Here is an 18,978-nt window from a genome sequence, read left to right on the forward strand (position 1 = left end):
TCCCTCTAAAACCTGAAGCAACTGTTTTTAAATGCCGCTTAGAACAGACAGTTGTGTGCTGCAAGAGATTGGTATGCATCACTTAAAGAATCTCTCTTTTTGTGTGGTTCTCTCCTTCCCTTCAGCGGTAAAATCGTGACAGACGATAAAAGTAAAGCGCCGGAGACAGCGACAGAGGTGAAGAAAGCCCTGTCTGATGTTAAGACAGTCCCGAACGAAGCTGCAAAGACAAATGGCAACGAGAGCAAAGCATAATCCCGACAGCGAGAAGGGAGGGGGTCGGGTGCACCACAGTCACAGACCTCCAGAGGAAAACGTCACACACCACTCCGTCAAACAACAAAAAGCTCAATAAAGGGTATTTTTCTTCAGTGTCTTCTATGAGTTCTCCAAGCAAAAGATGAGTTTGTTAGACATGTAGATCGGGAATAAGACCTAATGCACCTGCCTTAGTGTTTCTTTATCTGTTATTCCTTTTGTCATTTTCTCTGTGTTCACGTGAAGGAAAATCCTTACCTCTAGTTCACTCTCCTTGACCTCCTTTTATATGTAACATCAACGTTACCAGTCTTTMAAATGGGACAGAAGCTAAGTATCATTGGCACAGATAACCATGGGAGTTGTAACCATGGGAGTTGTAGCTTTACTTCAGAACAATGCCTTTACGATGTGCACACACCTTACCCACACACTATTTCCAGTTATGTTCTCTTTGTTATGCAGTAATGCCATCATTATTTCCACTGCTAATGGATTTTGGGGTAATTTTTTGTTGTGTGTTTAAATAATGTGCAGAAGTAACTGCATTTTATTGTATCTTTATTTTTCATGTATAATTTTCGAGAACTAGAGCGAGCATATTTTTTCATATGTGGTTGTCTTTTGTTTTATTTTTGTTCTTGAATGTTTACATTGTGTTAACTCTGTCCCAAGATTGTGTAGACACAACAAAAACAAAAGAAGACACAGCAGAAAGACAATGTTTATTCCACAGTTATAGAGGTCGGAGTTGGCGGTTAGCGTTACGCAATTTATCGTCTCTAAGATTCAATTTTTTGGTTAATTTGTTTTGGCAAATATAAGAACACACTTTCTCTAACACACACACACACCTCTATATCTTCTTAATTAATTCTCCAATTAGATGAGCTTTGGACCTGTTCCACTCCAAGGGTTTCAGGGCTCAGCTTTAACCCCGGAAATGTTGCAGGTCCCAAGAGGTCACAGGAAGAGACGGGCATACAGAGTAGCATGGCTTATGGGAGAATGATGTAATCAAAGGCCGGATATGAGTGGTAGCAGCTGAATGTATGAACAGAAGTCCTTAAAATAGCCTAGAAACAGTCCTATTTATTCCCCCATTTGATGGCTTTGTCCCATAACTTCAGAATACTGTGCCTGTTGCGAACAGCACTTCCAATTTAGTGATTGATTGGGCTTCATCTCAAAATGCAAGGGGATAAAAATGTATGTTTTGTGTTTTTCAGCATATTTTATGCATATAAACAAATGTAATGGCTGGATTTATACATTTCTTATTTAAGCCATAGTACTCCGGTGTGGATTTGGTAAAATCGAAAAATATAAAATCGGACCTTTTTGTACAGCGTTTGTCATACGTTAGACTGCAAGCTTGTGCACTGTGAATGCGTGAATATCCTAGTGTGAATACGTGTTCTTTGTCATAGAATTTWAAAAATATGCATAGTTTGGTTGTGAAAGGTATAGCTAATAGTACAGACAACAAAAAAGTTCCATGAAAAACCATGAAAGCAATGAGCAGACGAAAACAAGAAGACGGTGCCTTCTGAGACGCTTAAAAATGCAGCATGCGTTCCATCCTGCTCAGTGTCTGCCTGTTCTAGGAGGTGAGAGCATAAGGTTTCGTGTCCTAGTTCTGTCCATTGCCATTCCTTTACTACACAGTCCAAGGAAAACACACAGGAAGAGTACTGACAATGTAACTGGTTTGTAAACTGTGAAATTACTAAACTGCTGCGTCATTGTGTTAGTGCATAAACTCAGCTTGGGGGGTGAAAATGGAGGTGGTCAGTTGTGTCCACATTGTTTACACAAGGCTCCTCATTCACTGGTTCTCCATGTYACTAATGCAAAATAAAATGTTATCCCCAAACAAACAAGGAAAAACAACATTCATTCCAATGATTAACGCATGATCACTACACCAAAAGTACTTTCACACAAACACAACTTTGGACATGATCAAATATTTCTAATCCCAATTGGCTCAAATAACTTGCAGTGCTCACGGTTTGTCTTCAAAACCGAACATCATTAATGAAGGGAAAAAAATATTTTTCTTGACCTGAAACAAGCATGCAATGTACTCTTATCTTGGATTTCATTGGTGTGGCAGCACTGAAAAGTTCCTGAGAAAGGAATTGACCAAGGCTTTATCTGTTGTACATTGATCTTTTGAAGTGTTCTGTAAACTGTCTGTTCCGAACTTTTTTGTTTTCTTCAAAATAGACATCAAGTGCTTTTACTCCACAAGGCTCTGTAATGTAAAGAGGTGTGTTCAAATGACACAGTTTCTGATTAAATGTGTATAAACCATTCCTAACCATGTAATAAAAAAAAAGATATGGGTTTCTCTTGACCCAAAAAAAGRTGGACTGCTGTGGCTTTTGACCTGTATGTTCAAATGCTATGATAATGTGGGACCAATTCCTATGTACGTTTACATTGAAATTTTCATTAGTGTACTGTGCCATGAAACTTATTTCAGGAAAGAAGTCGGGGGAACAAAAAAACAATTTTCAAAAACTTTAGAAATGCCATGAGAAAGGGAAAAACGCTCTTTCTCTCGGACTTCRTCACTTCCTGAAAGTAACCACTTACCTGACACCGTTGGCTTGGTGAAAGTGAGGTGTCACCGTATTGCTTCCACCTCACCAATCATGCCAGTTTATTTCAAGGAATACAGGAAGTACGGAAGCGTTTTTTCAAGTATTTGAATGGAGTCTAGGGCCATGTTCAGTACGAAAACATTGTGGAATGTTGCAGATAGAATTGCCATGACTAGAGTTGACGTGATTGCTTAGTCTATATAAAGATAGYWATMTWTGWTSTASAWCAWAKATWRCTATCTGAACGTTGGCCAATGTTGTGACCTGCTGAACGTTGCCCAGGCAATCCAACGAGGTTTGGAGTCTCTTACTCCGATAGCCAAACAAAAGTTGGTAATGTGACATTTTCAGTCAGATAGGGGCGTTTTCCCCACCAAGATGTTTCCCAGAGACCTCCATTCTCATTCTTACCCACCATTCCCTGCTTTTGGGGCCTTCTCTCTTGTATACAGATTTTTACTAAGTGAAACATTGGTACCACCTCTCTTTCCACTGTCACTGGTGTAAATACTGAGTACTAACCGAAAAGAGAAAAAAAACAGTTTGACTTTGCATTCTGTCAGAAATTGTGTTCAATAAAGTTAAAGGAAAAATATCATTGCGTAATTGACTTTTACTTAGCCACAACAATGACAAGAAGTCCATCAAAGAAACTATTCTGACAATGTTTTGTTGGAGTTTTTGTTAGTCATGACTTTCAGTAATAGTGTCAATAAAATTGTTATTTTATGGTAGTTTGTAGTGCTTGTTTGAAATTTGGAAATGATGAAGGATYCACTTTGTTTACCAAAAAAATGTAKTGACAATTTGAGTGATGGGCTCAAATTTACTGGAATCCATTGCTGTTTACAGGATTTACTCAGTCACTTTTTAAGTAAACAACAATGGGTTGAAGTACACCGCTAAACACATCTGAGTAAATAMTGTCATCCATGATTGTCATAATATGCTGTAACCAGTAACTGTATGTCTGTACCACAACCAARCATACATTGCCCATACACTACAACCATGATGCTGAGGATTATAACCACTAGATGGTAGAAAAGGGCAATTCCATGGTAATGGAATTACACTGAGACTCCTATTTTTCACTTTAAAATGTTTGCTAAACAAAAAACATTGATTTCAAAGTTTAACAAACCGCACAACTCTATGCACTGATTACTTAACATTTTACAAAAACACATTTACTGAAAGAACTGTGCAGATGCAATGTTTAGTAACAGAATTATAGTAAAATCTACCTTTTTTTTTTATCCGACCAAGTTTTCCAAAAACGTAAATATCTGCTCCGAAATAAGATGCAAAGATGTCAGAAAGAATGGYGTGTCAGCTATGACATGACACATTGAGTTTGAAAAAATCTATTTTGGTTATTAAACTACAGTAGGTGAAGTGGATTTACATCCGGTAACGGAATTACTGTAACGGAATTAAATAAGGATGTAACATTCGCCATTATGCATCGGTCCCTGATTGTAATGTTTAAGATACACGTGCATCGGTCTGCGGACCCCAAACAGATCCAAATGTAGCATGCGTTGGTCAAATGATACAAATCGACGGTTCATATTACTTTCTTTCTACCTTCCGAAAATACCTAATATTTTGTGACAACTGATGCGTCCTCTTCTTCAGTGTCGAACTGCAAGTGTTGACCGCCATTGATCCCCAAGCAATATCAATAGCCTGGTCAAATGTGCTCTGTGGCCAGCTTCGTGCGCWGACCAACGTGAGGTAGGTGGCCTGTTCCTGATCTTGCACATCTGCGCAGCACCTTCAGCYTTCAAATGGTAAAATGGCTTGCGTGATATTGGCTTGTCACGGTGTGCGCTACTGGTGGAGAAGTCAGGTGCAGGAGAGCAGAGTTGTGAACAGGCGCACACTTTATTAGGGCAGAGGCAAATAAAACAGWCAGACAGACGKCACTGCGTCAAAATCTCCAGCCAAATGTTAAAATGCTCTGCGCGAAACAGTCACAGAAATTGAGCAAATGTTGTACAATAAACATCCCTCGTGAAAAGTCACGGAATAACGGGGAAAAACCCAGCCTGGCTCGTACACACGAACATGTAACAAAAACAATTTCACACAAAGACATGGAATGGAACAGAGGAATAAATACARGCAGTGTGATTATGGAATGAAAACCAGGTGTGCAGGGAACAAGACAAAACAATTAGAACAATGGAAAAATGGAGTGGCGATGGCGATGGCAAGAAAGCCGGTGACGTCGACAGCCGAACGCCGCCCGAACAAGGAGAGGAGCCGACTTCGGCGGAAGTCGTGACAGGGKTTTATTAGTGGAGTGACAACCTATGTCATTTGCTAGTTTTTTTTAAATCTATGGGCTGTTGAAAATTGTGTTTTACRGGAGTAAAAGTAAGCTACCAGAGACAAGTCATATCTGGCTATACCTAACACTTCGATAACARCGACAACGTCATTGCGCGAAATAGTACGCAGCATCATCTGGATATTATTTTTATTTAACCTTTARTTAACTAGGCAAGTCATTATTATTTACAATGAGGCCTACCCCCTGCCAGATGTGATATAGTCTCGATCCGAARCTGGGACTGTAGTGACGCCTCTTAGACCASTGCGCCACTCAGGKWCTTTTGTATGCAGCAAAAGTTCAACATTCACCTTCTGCTACCATTTCTGTCAAGCCGTCTACGCATACAGTTTGACACATAAGTTTGATAWATCCAACGTAAGCACCACACCGAACGCACTGCAACTGCCTTTGCAACGCAATGCTGCAAGGCAAACGTACAATTTTCCCAGCGTCGTCTGGGTTATCGGAGGGTTTGGCCGTGGGGCTTTACAAGTAGGTCYTCATTGTAAATAAGACATTTGTTCTTAACTGACTTGCCTAGTWAAGTAAAGGTTAAACAAAAAAATACCTGGTGAACAGGCCTTACAATAGACTATTTTGATTGTTCAGGTTCACCATCAGCAATAGTTTTGGTAGTTTTGCTCTACACAATCAGTGCATTTTTAGATATTGCCCCTCTAATTTGTTAGTGGTAGTAGGATGGTCGATGCCTAGCCTACTTTATGGCTCAGCTCAGGTGCCTACATAGTGCAGACACCATAAACATTCATAATTTACACAAACRCAAGTCTGCTCAGACAGACCCAGCTCAGAGGCCCAGCTCACGAGCTCCATCAGAACCAGATTTGAATGTATATAGACAGGAAAATGTGTGTTTATGCAACAAATGTTAGTGCATTAAATCATATCACATCGAACCAAATCGCGTCGATTCATTCTCTACTCAAACCGAATCGCACCGAATCGTTWCAAACTAAAAGGTATGGTTCCTGTACTGTATCTAGATACATAGGCTCTGATACGTATCGAATCGTKTTTMAAAGGGAAWGATGCACATCCCTATTTAAATAATGGGTTCCTGATCTGTATATACAGAAATGCATAATTATCGATATGAATATCATTGTCTTCATGGTGATATATCCTGAATAGGTACACCAGTGGCAATTTTAGCATGTAAATCTTGGTGGGGCAAACCACCCAAAATTTTGGAATGCATGCCAGCAAAGCCACAACACAACACTAAACAAWACATMAATTGCACTATAACGGTGACAAACGGTGTCCACAAACTGTTAGGACCTACATAAAGCTGTCTAAACAGCAGAGCTTTCTTTTCAGGCACCATGGAGTGAATCCTTACCACTGCTACACCTGGCTATCAGTAGAGCCTAGCCTGGCAGCGAAACAGTTCATTTAGCCTCATTTACTGCCTTTAAAAAAAAACATAGCTGATATGGCTGKCTTGCTTAAACAAATGTGGTTTCTGCTGACAATTGAGATGTACAAACTATGGCATAAGGGAACGATTAGCGGATAAGAGGCKATRCGTAATTTCGATTAAGATATTAAGGAGAGAGCTAAGACGGACGTAGTCAATATAARTATTTATTCAGCACTTTTGAAATGTACAGCGACAGAATTCAGAACATGGGCRGTTCTTACAGTATTCTCCCTGTACACCAAGTCAGAACCGTTAGATAAATAAAGGGGGCATATAAGCAGACAATGAAAGSTCTTACAATATTCGATGATGACATTTCTCTAAAACAGGCTATAGGCTAGATGTGCACCACCAAGTCAGKACAGTAGGCTAAGTTATGAGGGGGAAAGGGACCAAATTATTAGGGTGAGGCACATGGGCTACTAACAGCTTACTACACTACTTTTCTGGCCCATGGTGTTGCGTGTGAATGTTATCCTTTTAATCTTGGAAAAGAGACCCTTAAACCCAGACTTGGACCACACACCCTCTCCACCGAATASCAGGGGAAGCAAAATAGTGATTGCTTTGCAAAACTTGCAGTTAGCCACGGATTCCTTCCAAACCACTCATTGCTGAATTTGCGATTTCCAACTTGTGTAATGTTTATGGCCGATGAGCGCCGATACGTTTTATCTATAATATATTTTCATATGACAAGGATTGAAAAGGATTTGCCAGTAGATTGACGACATGATTAATGATGACTGCTTGTCTAGCTTGCTAGCTAAGATTTTGAATGTATGATGTTGACATGATCAGTCCAATCAAAGCTACAGTAGATATAAAGTGAGTTGGCGTCATTTTATCTGTGGTCTTCTTGGATGGGCACTTCTAATGTAAATCTATGGCAGCACTCAAGGGGGCTTGTACTTTCTAGCTCTCCTTGTAGATTTTGTGGTGACYTAGGGTCCCCATGAGTGACAGAACAGGGTGCCCTTGAGTGACAGAGCATATTATTCTAGTGAGCTCCGCCTCCAAAAAAGATCACATTTGGTTGGTCCGGACCAGACCAGACCAAATCTGAACCAATCATAGACATCTATGTTTCACGAGTTTGGACAGCACAGTAGAGTACAGTATATACAGTGCATTCMGAAAGTATTCAGACCCCTTMYCTTTTTACACATTTTGTAAAATTGATGAAATTGTTAATTAAAGCAAAAACAGMTTTTTTGAAATTTCTGCAAATTTATCAAAAATAAAAACTGAAATATGACATTTACATAAGTATTCAGACCCTTTACTCAGTACTTTGTTGAAGCACCTTTGGCAGCGATTACAGCCTTGAATATTCTTGGGTAAGACGCTACAAGCTTGGCACACCTGTATTTGGGGAGTTTCTCCAATTCTTCTCTGCAGATCCTCTCAAGCTCTTTCGGGTTGGATGGGGAGCATTGCTGCACAGCTATTTTCAGGTCTCTCCAGAGATGCTCGATCGGGTTCAAGTTCGGGCTCTGGCTGGGCCACTCAAGGACTTTCAGAGACTAGTCCCGAAGCCACTCCTGCGTTGTCTTGGCTGTGTGCTTAGGGTTGTTGTCCTGTTMGAAGGTYAACCTTCACCCCAGTCTGAGGTCCTGAGCGCTCTGGAGCAGGTTTTCATCAAGGATCTCTCTGTACTTTTCTCCGTTCATCTTTGCCTCGATCCTGACTAGTCTCCCAGTCCCTGCCACTGAAAAACATCCCCACTGCATGATGCTGCCACCACCATGCTTCACCGTAGGGATGGTGTTGGCCAGGTGATGAGCGGTGCTTGGTTTCCTCCAGACATGATGCTTGGCATTCAGGCCAAAGAGTAACATATTGGTTTCATCAGATCAGAGAATCTTGTTTCTCATGGTCTGAGAGTCCTTTGGGTGCCTTTTGGTTCAGATTTTGTCCAGCAAGGGCAGACTGACCAAATTTGAACTACTTTTCAACGTTTTTGTAAGTCTAGTGTCAGTCGGTGCTCAGTGTGTGAGGATGCTCGTTACAGTAAATAGAAAATAGAGTAGGTGGTAGGTGTCATGGTAAGTGTCAGTTAGAGCCGGGAAAGGTGACATTAACTGAAGAGCGAGAGCGGCAGAGAGAGGGAGCGTGAGAGCGAGCGGTTTGACCACCAGACGACAGAAAGAGAAAGAAAACGATTATAAGCAGAACACAAACYTATYCCAGTGGAAGGGYGGACAGTAGCTGGTGACCCAACTGGTTTGTGACTTCTATGATTTATCATTGTTGCCAATTCAATTTGGTAACAGAATTGAGTTTTAACCACTTAATAATTCCTAAACAGACTTGATATCAGTAAAAACGCTAACTAATTGGTAGGTCTACCTTTACTTGATACTTCTGTGAACTTTCATAATCCTCCCTCCATGAACAAGAGAAATTACTGAATATTTTAAAGATATGTGGGTTTTTGGTAATGGAATTACAAGGCAAAAGYAAATGTTTCTTAAACTTACAGAATGCAAATAATTTCTCCAAAACAAAGTATGTGTTGATATTAGTTGGCAGGGGGCTTCACTTCAACATTATTGTGTTTTGATGTATTTCTAATACTTTTTAATACTTTTTCTGGTAGATGTGTCTAAGACCCCTTTTCCATCTGTTTGACCTGAAATCAAAGTCTTTGCTTATTCCTAATTTTTAGGATGGAAAATGGTTGAAAATATTACAGTATGCCTTAATAAAAAAAAWATATATAGACTCTTAGCCTTCATGTGACACACAATTTGACATGCTCCTATGAACTTCACGTTGGTGGTCATMMGTCCTTTTACATGGAAATGCCCCATAGTTACACTGTACATTTAATCAAGATCAAAGACAAGTCCTGGTTATTCACCCATTTGGCAACACTATTTTAATAGTACCGCTGTAGATGTAACAAACTGTCCATTAACGTCCAGTAATACAATATGTCAACTGCCTATCCTTTGACATCAGACTAATACGTTTCAAGTACTTGAATAGCCTACATCTGTTAATATTTGACTGACTAACCTTGTCTAATAGATGCTTTCATTTTACAAGTCAACTGAAATGCATGTTTGAGAGTTAGTTTGTTGTGCATCATTTGCTGTACAAAATGCTATATATTCTCTTGTGCTTGATTTGTTACACTGTACAATAACATTTAAAATGACTTTTAAATCTAATAGTGTACGTTTCAAATGTACCACTTCATTTTGATAGCCCATCTGTAGATGCTCTACAGACTGTCAGTAACATTTCAACTATCTACTAACCCTAGCTCTAACCTTAACCCTTATCCTAACCCTAAACTTAACCCTAACCTTAACCTTAACCCCTACCCTAACACTTATTCTAAACCTAACCCTAACTGTAACCTTAGCAAGCAGTTGCTTATCAACAGTTTGTTGATAGTATGGTRTTCTGTATGGCATTTACAGATGGAAAATCTGGACTATCCAAATCGTTTCTTGTCCACTCATGTTCCACAAAAGTTTATGATTATGTAATATTTCCTGTATACAATATTAAGATAATATGAACAAGATAACAGTAATGTCGTCCCCCACAAATTATGCAGCCCCCCGCTCCTGCCTTGGGCCAATCAGCGTAATTTTGTAAATACTGGATTTCAATGACAAGACGCATCATTCACCCAAGTGTCGTCTAAATCATCCCAGTGCTATCTGAGATATCGCATGTGACTAACGTATGAATGAATAAGAACGAACAGAGACAGATCCAGAGTCCCTTCACCAATTTCATTGTGGGGGACAAGTGTCAGGTATACGTACCTTGGCACATGACAAATATATGCTAGATTTGAGTGATACTCACTGTGCTGTAGAGAAACCATGTTAGAAGAATATGACCGTGTGGATGCATTTCTAACTCTTTTCCACTAGATGGCYGAGTGGTACTATTTGTCAAATTTGCTGGCTTTTAGGCTGGATTGATCCTGACTAGCTTGTCTCAGATGCATACAGCCATATGGTACAAATTATACTTTATATGTATCAGCTTAAAAATCTATTGATTTCATAGTTTTGACCAGTGTTTGGCAGTCAATACTGGCCCTTGAAAGGTTAAACTATGTCTAGTACACCTCCAGCCTCKGCCATGGAGAATCACTGTCACATTTCACCAGACAGTACCAGACCAGGTCTGTACCAACACCAACCCACTTTCACCACACTTTGTGAACTCCGATCTGGCAACAACAAGACATTTTAGTAAACACTTGAATGTCAGTTGGCTGAGAGGTAACATTTCTGTCTGACTGACTGAATGAGAGAGAAGTTAATGAAGAAGTGAAGTGTAATGATGACAGTGGATGAGATTGTGATATGTCTGTCTGTCTAGCTGGTGTGGCTGTCTAAAGGCCAKATTTGGAGTTCAATAGAAGCTTCTGGTCTGGTGCCTTGTTATGAAACAATCTGGCAGATACAGGAGAGACGAAGAGAGGGAGAGACAGACAGAAAGAGTGAGAGAAACTGAGACAGAGCGAGAGAGTAGTCCCACAGGTTTTGCCACAAATCTGTCTGGCTAGTTCAAAATGTTCCCTCAGAGGAATGCCACTGGCCCATCTCTGCTGTTCCCTTCCCTTGCAGTGAGGAGAGAAAGAGTGAACATGCATGGCTTGTCTCTTTCTTTCCCAACACTCCTCACTAAGTGGCAGTAAATAGGTTACAGGAACTTGTCCCTATCAAATGATCCCTGTTTATCCATTTGGTAATGGAATGACATGGTAATGACCTAATTATAAATCTGGGGGAGAAATACTGTATATTCTTATTAATTTATGTTCTCCTGGAAATGTGAACTCCGTCATTATCCCAATGTTAAACTATTTAAGAAAGGGACTTTATAGCCATGTGTGTGTTTCACACTGTCACATAAGCAGTCCTGTGACCTCCATAGCCACTATTATTGCTAGTCTCCAAACCATCCCACTAACCCCTAACCTCACAGGCCATAAGATTAGGGCCCTTTCAGTGTGGCCACCCCTCCCCCGATGTACAACAATGGACCAGTGTAGGCCCAGCCCAGAGTAGATCTCACACACAGATAGTAGCGACAGCCTGGGCCTCATATACTACCTGTCTAAACACTGCCTTTGTCATCACTACTATAGCACTACAGACTACACTAGCAGAAAAATGCTACAGGTTGCATGCATTTCAGTTGATAATATGTTTTGTAAAATGCACAGATTGGCTGTTTATGTCCTAGCTATTGGCTATTTTAGGCTAGTTCCTTGATTTTCYGTTACTGTTTGTTGATGTTATATAGCATACAGTGCCTTGGAAAAGTATTCACCCCCTTGGCATTTTTCCTATTTTGTTGCATTACAACCTGTAATTTAAATWGATTTTTATTTGGATTTCATGTAATGGACATACACAAAATAGTCCAAATTGGTGAAATGAAAAAAAAATCTAAAATTTCTAAAAAAATAAATAAAATGAAAAGTGGTGCATGCATATGTATTCACCCCCTTTGCTATGAAGCCCCTAAATAACATCTGGTGCAACCAATTACCTTCAGAAGTCACATAATTAGTTAAATAAAGTCCACCTGTGTGAAATCTAAGTGTTACATGATCTGTCACATGATCTCAGTAGATATACACCTGTTCTGAATGGCCCCAGAGTCTGCAACACCACTAAGCAAGGGGCACCACCAAGCAAGCGYTACCTTGAAGACCAAGGAGCTCTTCAAACAGGTCAGGGACAAAGTTGTGGAGAAGTACAGATCAGGGTTGGGTTATAAAAAAATATCAGAAACTTTGAACATCCCACGGAGCAACATTAAATCCATWATTTTTTTAAATGGAAAGGATATGGCACCATAACAAACCTGCCAAYAGAGGGCCACCCACCAGAACTCACAGACCAGGCAAGGAGGGCATTAATCAGAGAGGCAACAAAGAGACCAAAGATAACCCTGAAGGAGCTGCAAAACTTCACAGTGGAGGTTGGAGTATCTGTCCATAGGACCACTTTAAGCCGTATACTCCCAGAGTTGGGCTTTACAGAAGAGTGGCCAGAAAAAAGCCATTGCTTAAAGAAAAAAATAAGCAAACATGTTTGGTGTTTGCCAAAGGCATGTGGGAGACTCCCCAAACATAAAGGAAGAAGGTACTCTGGTTAGATGAGACTAAACTTGAGCTTTTTGGCCATCAAGGAAAATGTCTGGCGCAAACCCAACACCTCTCATCACCCCGAGAACACCATCCTCACAGTGAAGCATGGTGGTGGCAGCATCATGCTGTGGAGATGTTTTTCATTGGCAGGGACTGGGAAACTGGGAAACTGGTCAGAATTGAAGGAATGATGGATGGCGCTAAATACAGGGAAATTCTTGAGGGAAACCCGTTTCAGTCTTCAAGAGATTTGAGACTGGGACGGAGGTTCACCTTCCAGCAGGACAATGACCCTAAGCATACTGCTAAAGCAACACTCGAATGGTTTAAGGGGAAACATTTAAATGTCTTGGAATGGCCTAGTCAAAGCCCAGACCTCAATCCAATTGAGAATCTGTGGTATGACTTAAAGATTGCTGTACACCAGCGGAACCCATTCAACTTGAAGGAGCTGGAGCAGTTTTGCCTTGAAGAATGGGCACAAATCCCAGTGGCTAGATGTGCCAAGCTTATAGAGACCCCAAGAGACTTGCAGCTGTAATTGCTGCAAAAGGTGGCTCTACAAAGTATTGACTTTGAGGGGGTGAATAGTTATGCACGCTCAAGTTTTATATTTTTTCGTCTTATTTCTAGTTTGTTTCACCCCCAAAAATATTTAGCATCTTCAAAGTGGTAGGCATGTTGTGGAAATCAAATGATACAAACCCCCCAAATGTTTAACTTCAAGGTTGTCAAGCAACAAAATAGGAAAAATGCCAAAGGGGGTGAATAATTTTGCAAGCCACTGTATGTCTGATCGTTATTGTATGTCTGATTACTGATACTGACACCTATCTTTTGAAGTTATTTTGTATTTGGTCTGTTTGTTTTTTGTCCTTTTTGTAATTTGCAGTGGTTGGTTTTGGTAGCACTATAAAGTATCCACTACTACCACCCCACCCCATTCCGATCTGTTCCTAAGAGCCCAGGCAGCATTCCCATCAAGAACACTTTGCCTCATCTCTGGTTCCCAGCCTTTAATCACGTAAGAGTTACATAACAACACATTCAGTGATATTCTCTTCTAGGCTGCCATGCCAAAATATCKAATTCCAGTATCCCCTCGCTCATGTGTTTTTGTTGTTGTTGTGTTAGTGGTAGAGGAACTGAYAGGACCGTTGGCCTTTGACCTGCAGGATGTGCATCCTCCTGCAGATGCCTCACAAGTCCTCAACTGGCAGCTTCATTAAATAGTACCCGCAAAACACCAGTCTCAATGTCAACAGTGAAGAGGCGACTCCGGGATGCTGGCCTTCTTCTTTGTTTCTGGCCATGTTGAGCCTGTAATCGAACCCACAAATGCTGATGCTCCAGATACTCAACTAGTRTAAAGAATGCCAATTTTATTGCTTCTTTAATCAGACCAACAGTTTTCAGCTGTGCTAACATAATTTCAAAAGGGTCTTCTAATGTTCAATTAGCCTTTTAAAATGATAAACTTGGATTAGCTAACACAACGTGCCATTGGAACACAGGAATGATGGTTGCTGATAATGGGCCTCTGTGTGCCTATGTAGATATTTAATTTAAGAAATCTGTTGTTTTCAGCTACAATAGTCAAGTACAACATAAACWATGTCTACACTTTATTTCTGATTCATTTGATGTTATTTTAATTGACAATTTTTTTTGTTGCTTTTCCTTCAAAAACAAGGACATTTCTAAGTGACCCCAAACTTTTGAATGTTAGTGTACATGTGCCCAGGGAGACAGCAATCTTACTTTGGTCCCGGACCAGCTCTGTCTCTCTTGACCTCTTGGTCGGTCAATACAAGCGGATTATTATTTGTTGTGTTGTCTATGTCGTAACAAAGGWAAAAATCTCAGTCACCAATATCTATTTTATACTTTTTTTCTCTTTATTATCCATAAAACGTCCTTAAAACCCAATGATTCCCACCGTAACGCACGTTTTGGACATTTTACACATTGTGTGTTTGAACTGCAGACTTCTTGGTTGCACAATTGGATTTGTTCATTTCTTCTGCATCCGTAGATACCAACCATTTATTTGTGATTAACGGGGGCTGAGCTAGAGCAGTGTTTGTGAGACAAGGGTGGATCCCGAAGGGGCCCGGGGGGCGGGTATTTGTACAAACAAATTCTTTAGAGTACAAATAGTTTGAGCAASAAACTATTAAAAGCTGAGACTCCCACGGACACGCACATATAACATGTTTTGCGCTATGCCACTCACAAGCTACACAAGAGTCGTTAAAAGGTAAGGGGTTCTTCTACATAGAAGATCATAGGAAGTCCCAGGATATAGTGTCTATAATAGTGTAATAAGATCACATATTTGCAGTCACAAACGCAACACKGTTGTCACTGACTAGTTGGATATTCATTTACCAGTGATCAAACAATTTCTGTACTCACAGCATTTATAAAAATTCATTTTTATCAGGTTTTTGCTTTGGCGGACCTTAATTTTTTTATTGACATTTGTGAATGCAACTGTTTATGTCAAATTGTTTTGTGTTCTACTTGTAGCCCAGGTTGTCCTGAAAATAAAATGGTAAAACACTTAATTGTGAGGCTAAATAGTAAGGGCTGGYCATGCATATAAATGAAAGTCAGATAGATGAAAACGCTGATTTTTGCAGGGGCCTTCAGGATAGGGCTTAAGAGACCAATATGTACACTATAAATATTAGAGCTTTAGTTACACAACCTGACTACAGAAACCCTTAACTCTGAGATAAAGCCATTCTCAAAACCAGAAACCAGTCTTAAACCAAAACCATCAAATTCACTGCTCTACWCTAAGGTCATTTCTTCCTGCCAAAAGTCTCTGACTTGACCAAACCAAGGGACAACCTGTAACCRCTTTGTTCAGCGGTAAGAGACTTGGAGCAACCACCACCAGGGACAAGTAAACGTCAYCCACAAACTTTCTCCCCTGTATGCAGCCCTTCACTCATCTGCTGTTTCAAAAGTGATATTTCCTGTTCTAGCCTTGCTATTTCCTACAAGTATTCCTCCTATTGACTGCTAAGCTCCACCCTGTCACATCGGGCCCCTTCCAGAGTGGACAGGACTCCCCCAGAGAAGAAAACCCCAATCTGAAGAGACCAATGTGGTTGATGAAGTGTGTGGAGGCCCAAGTRTGGTTGTGTTTCTACATCGTCATCAGAGTGCTCAGCTGAACACTGTATACTGGAAACACTCAAACGTTTTAACTAAAACATAACCAATATTTTGTTAAACATAAATAACAAACTTGTTTTTGCATGGATTARGTGACGCGGTTGGCTTTTAACAGCTAGGACCGCTATTTCTTGTCCTGGAATCCTGCTTAACTGTTAGGTTAACTGTTAAAGTCTGCTTGAAAGAGCTGCTAACCTAGCTAAGCTGCTAACGTTAGCCATCAAGCTAACAAAGTTAGTCCCAGATTAGTTTTCCAATGGAGCCCTRWTTGTCTGGAGAAGTAAATGTATGGTTCCAGTGCTGTAGYAGCTGTATCAATTACGCTTTGTTTCGGGACAAAATGGGGGTTGGGGGTACCTGTGTCTGCGACTGCTGTGTTTACTCCTTCCCCTACAATTTATAAGTTGATGTCGGCAACTTTTGTCCCTACTTTGGATCGAGAGGGACTTCTSCATCTGTCGGAGMCCTGCACCATCCTGTGAAGCYTGGGAGTGGGCGGATTTCTTTGTCCTTCTTGCCAGCGGTGATTTTGGGCAGCTCCATGGTAAGAAATGTGACTGTTCKTGGTGCAAAAACAGAGCCCYGAGCTCGGGMAAATGACACTACTATGCTGCTCCCGAATGTACCACGCCAGGACATCAATTCTACCGTAGTTCATCTGGGTTTTAATGACATTATGAAGGGCTAGCAAGTTATTCATTTCATGAACCTTGTTTCTTAAACTACATATGTTAACGTGGGCTATTTTGAGCACTTTTCTGGGATGCTTGCTTGTTTTCWTTGTTTTACTGGGAAGCTTAGCAGGAGTAGATATTCTCATGTTWTTTATGTTAGTGCAGGGTGAACTGCACACAGTGGACTTCCTACTAGAGCACACCGCCTCAGTGCTAACAGCATACATCTGGTTCATAGGCACATGATTGCTGCATACAATAGCTGTAGGATCAGCAGAGGCATTCAGGGCAGTTAGAGGGACATYAATTAGGTTACTTACATTGTGTCTACAAATGCCCCTGGTATAATATACATTTGCTAAAGCATTATGATGACCCTGAGCTGGGCTGTGCTTGGGTCATTGATAAGTCATTGTCTCAATGTAGCCTTATAATGCTGTGAAAGAATCCAGGAACCCAAATTATTTGGGTGGATCCCATCCTCCTAATAAAATGTGTTTTGTTTCCAAAAGGTATCAAAATTGTCAACAAAAGCTGCAATAATCACGTAGACAGTTGTGAGGAGAAAGAATCCTGCTAAAGCGTTCAATGCCACGATTCAAAGAGGACACAGGGCCAGATATGATGGGTCTTTTAATAGTGTCTAGCAGAGAGTCAATCAGCTCTTTGAAATCCAGTTTTAACTGTTCAGAGCTAACCATAACAGATGGCATTCATATTCTGACTATCTCTGAAACTCACATAGACAATACCTTTGATGATACAATGGTAGAAATACAATGTTATAACATTTACAGAAAATACAGAAATGCCATTGGTAGAGGTGTTGCTGTTTATATTCAGAACCACATTCCTGTAAAGATTAGAGAGGATTTCAAATACTATTGAAGTAATAACGGCTACAGGTTCATCTGCCTCACCTGAAGCCCATTCTTGTGGGAAGCTTCCATAGACCACCAAGTGCTAACAGTCAGTATCTGGATAACATGTGTGAAATGCTTGATAATGTATGTGATATCAACAGAGAGGTATATTTTCTGGTTGATTTAATTTGGGCTAGGTGTCCCGTGGGACAACTTCCGGTGAAACTGGAGGGCGCACACTTCATTCAAAGCAATATCAGTTCCCATTGGCTGTAGTGACCATAACAATGTGCCAATAACAAGGAAAGCCAAAGTACCAAAGGCAGGTCCTAAAGTTACACAACATGACTAAAAGTATGTGGACACCTGCTCGTCGAACATCTCATTCCAAAATCATGGGCATTAATATGGAGTTGGTCGCCCCTTTGCTGTTATGCAACCTTTATTTAACTAGGCAAGTCAGTTAAGAACAAATTCTTATTTACAATGGATAGGCGGCCTACCAGGGAACAGTGGGTTAACTGCCTTGTTCAGGGCAGAACGACAGATTTTTACCTTGTCAGCTCAGGGATTCAATCCAGCAACCTTTCGGTTACTGGCCAATGCTCTAACCACTAGGCTCTTCTGCTGCCCCAGCATCCACTCTTCTGGGAAGCCTTTTCACTAGATGTTGGGACATTGCTGCGGAGACTTGCTTCCATTCAGCCACAAGAGCATTAGTGAGGTCGGCACTGACTTGGTCCATTAGGTCCGGCTCACAGGCGGCATTCCAATTTATCCAAAAGTGTTTGATGGGGTTGAGGTTAGGGCTCTGTGCAGGCCAGTCAAGTTCTTCCACACCAATCTCGACAAACCATTTCTGGATGGACTGCGCTTTGTGCACGGGACATTGTCATGCTGAAACAGGAGGGCCTTCCCCAAACTGTTGCTACAAAGTTGGAAGCACAGAATCGTCTAGCATGTAATTGTATGCTTTAGCGTTAAGATTTCTCTTCACTGGAACTAGGGCCTAGCCCGAATAATGAAAAACAGCCCCAGACCATTATTTCTCCTCAACCAAACGTTACAGTTTGCATTATGCATTGGGGCAGGTAGCATTCTCCTGGCATCCACCAAATCCAGATTCGTCCGTCGGCTGCCAGATGGTGAAGCGTGATTTATCGCTCCAGTGAACACGTTTCCACTGCTCCAGAGTTCAATAGCGGCGAGCTTTACACCACACCAGCCGACGCGTGGTATTGCGCATGGTGATCTTAGACTTGTGTGCGGCTGCTCGGCCATGGAAACCCATTTCATGAAGCTCCCGGCGGACAATTATTGTGCTGACGTTGCTTCCAGAGGCAGTTTGGAACTCAGTAGTGAGTGTTGCTCTTCAGCACTCGGTGGTCTGAGCCATTGTTACTCCTAGACGTTTCCACTTCACAATAACAGCATTACAGTTGACCGGGGCAGCTA

The 18,978-nt window shown here is 40.9% G+C and overlaps 1 protein-coding gene across 4 annotated transcripts in view; it reads left to right on the plus strand.

Annotated features, from left to right (window-relative positions):
- Window positions 1–3,465, plus strand: part of ncam1a (neural cell adhesion molecule 1a) — a 283,470-nt gene extending 280,005 nt beyond the window's left edge. For all 4 annotated transcript variants that reach the window (XM_024011716.2, XM_024011717.2, XM_070449360.1 and 1 more), the window contains one exon: window positions 126–3,465. In XM_024011716.2, coding sequence (XP_023867484.1) covers window positions 126–255 — 130 coding nt within the window. In that variant the 3' untranslated portion in view covers window positions 256–3,465. The remainder of the gene's footprint in view (window positions 1–125) is intronic.
- Window positions 3,466–18,978: the final 15,513 nt, after the last annotated feature.

The sequence above is a fragment of the Salvelinus sp. IW2-2015 genome, linkage group LG20, assembly GCF_002910315.2.
Source record: "Salvelinus sp. IW2-2015 linkage group LG20, ASM291031v2, whole genome shotgun sequence".
Lineage (NCBI taxonomy): Eukaryota > Metazoa > Chordata > Actinopteri > Salmoniformes > Salmonidae > Salvelinus > Salvelinus sp. IW2-2015.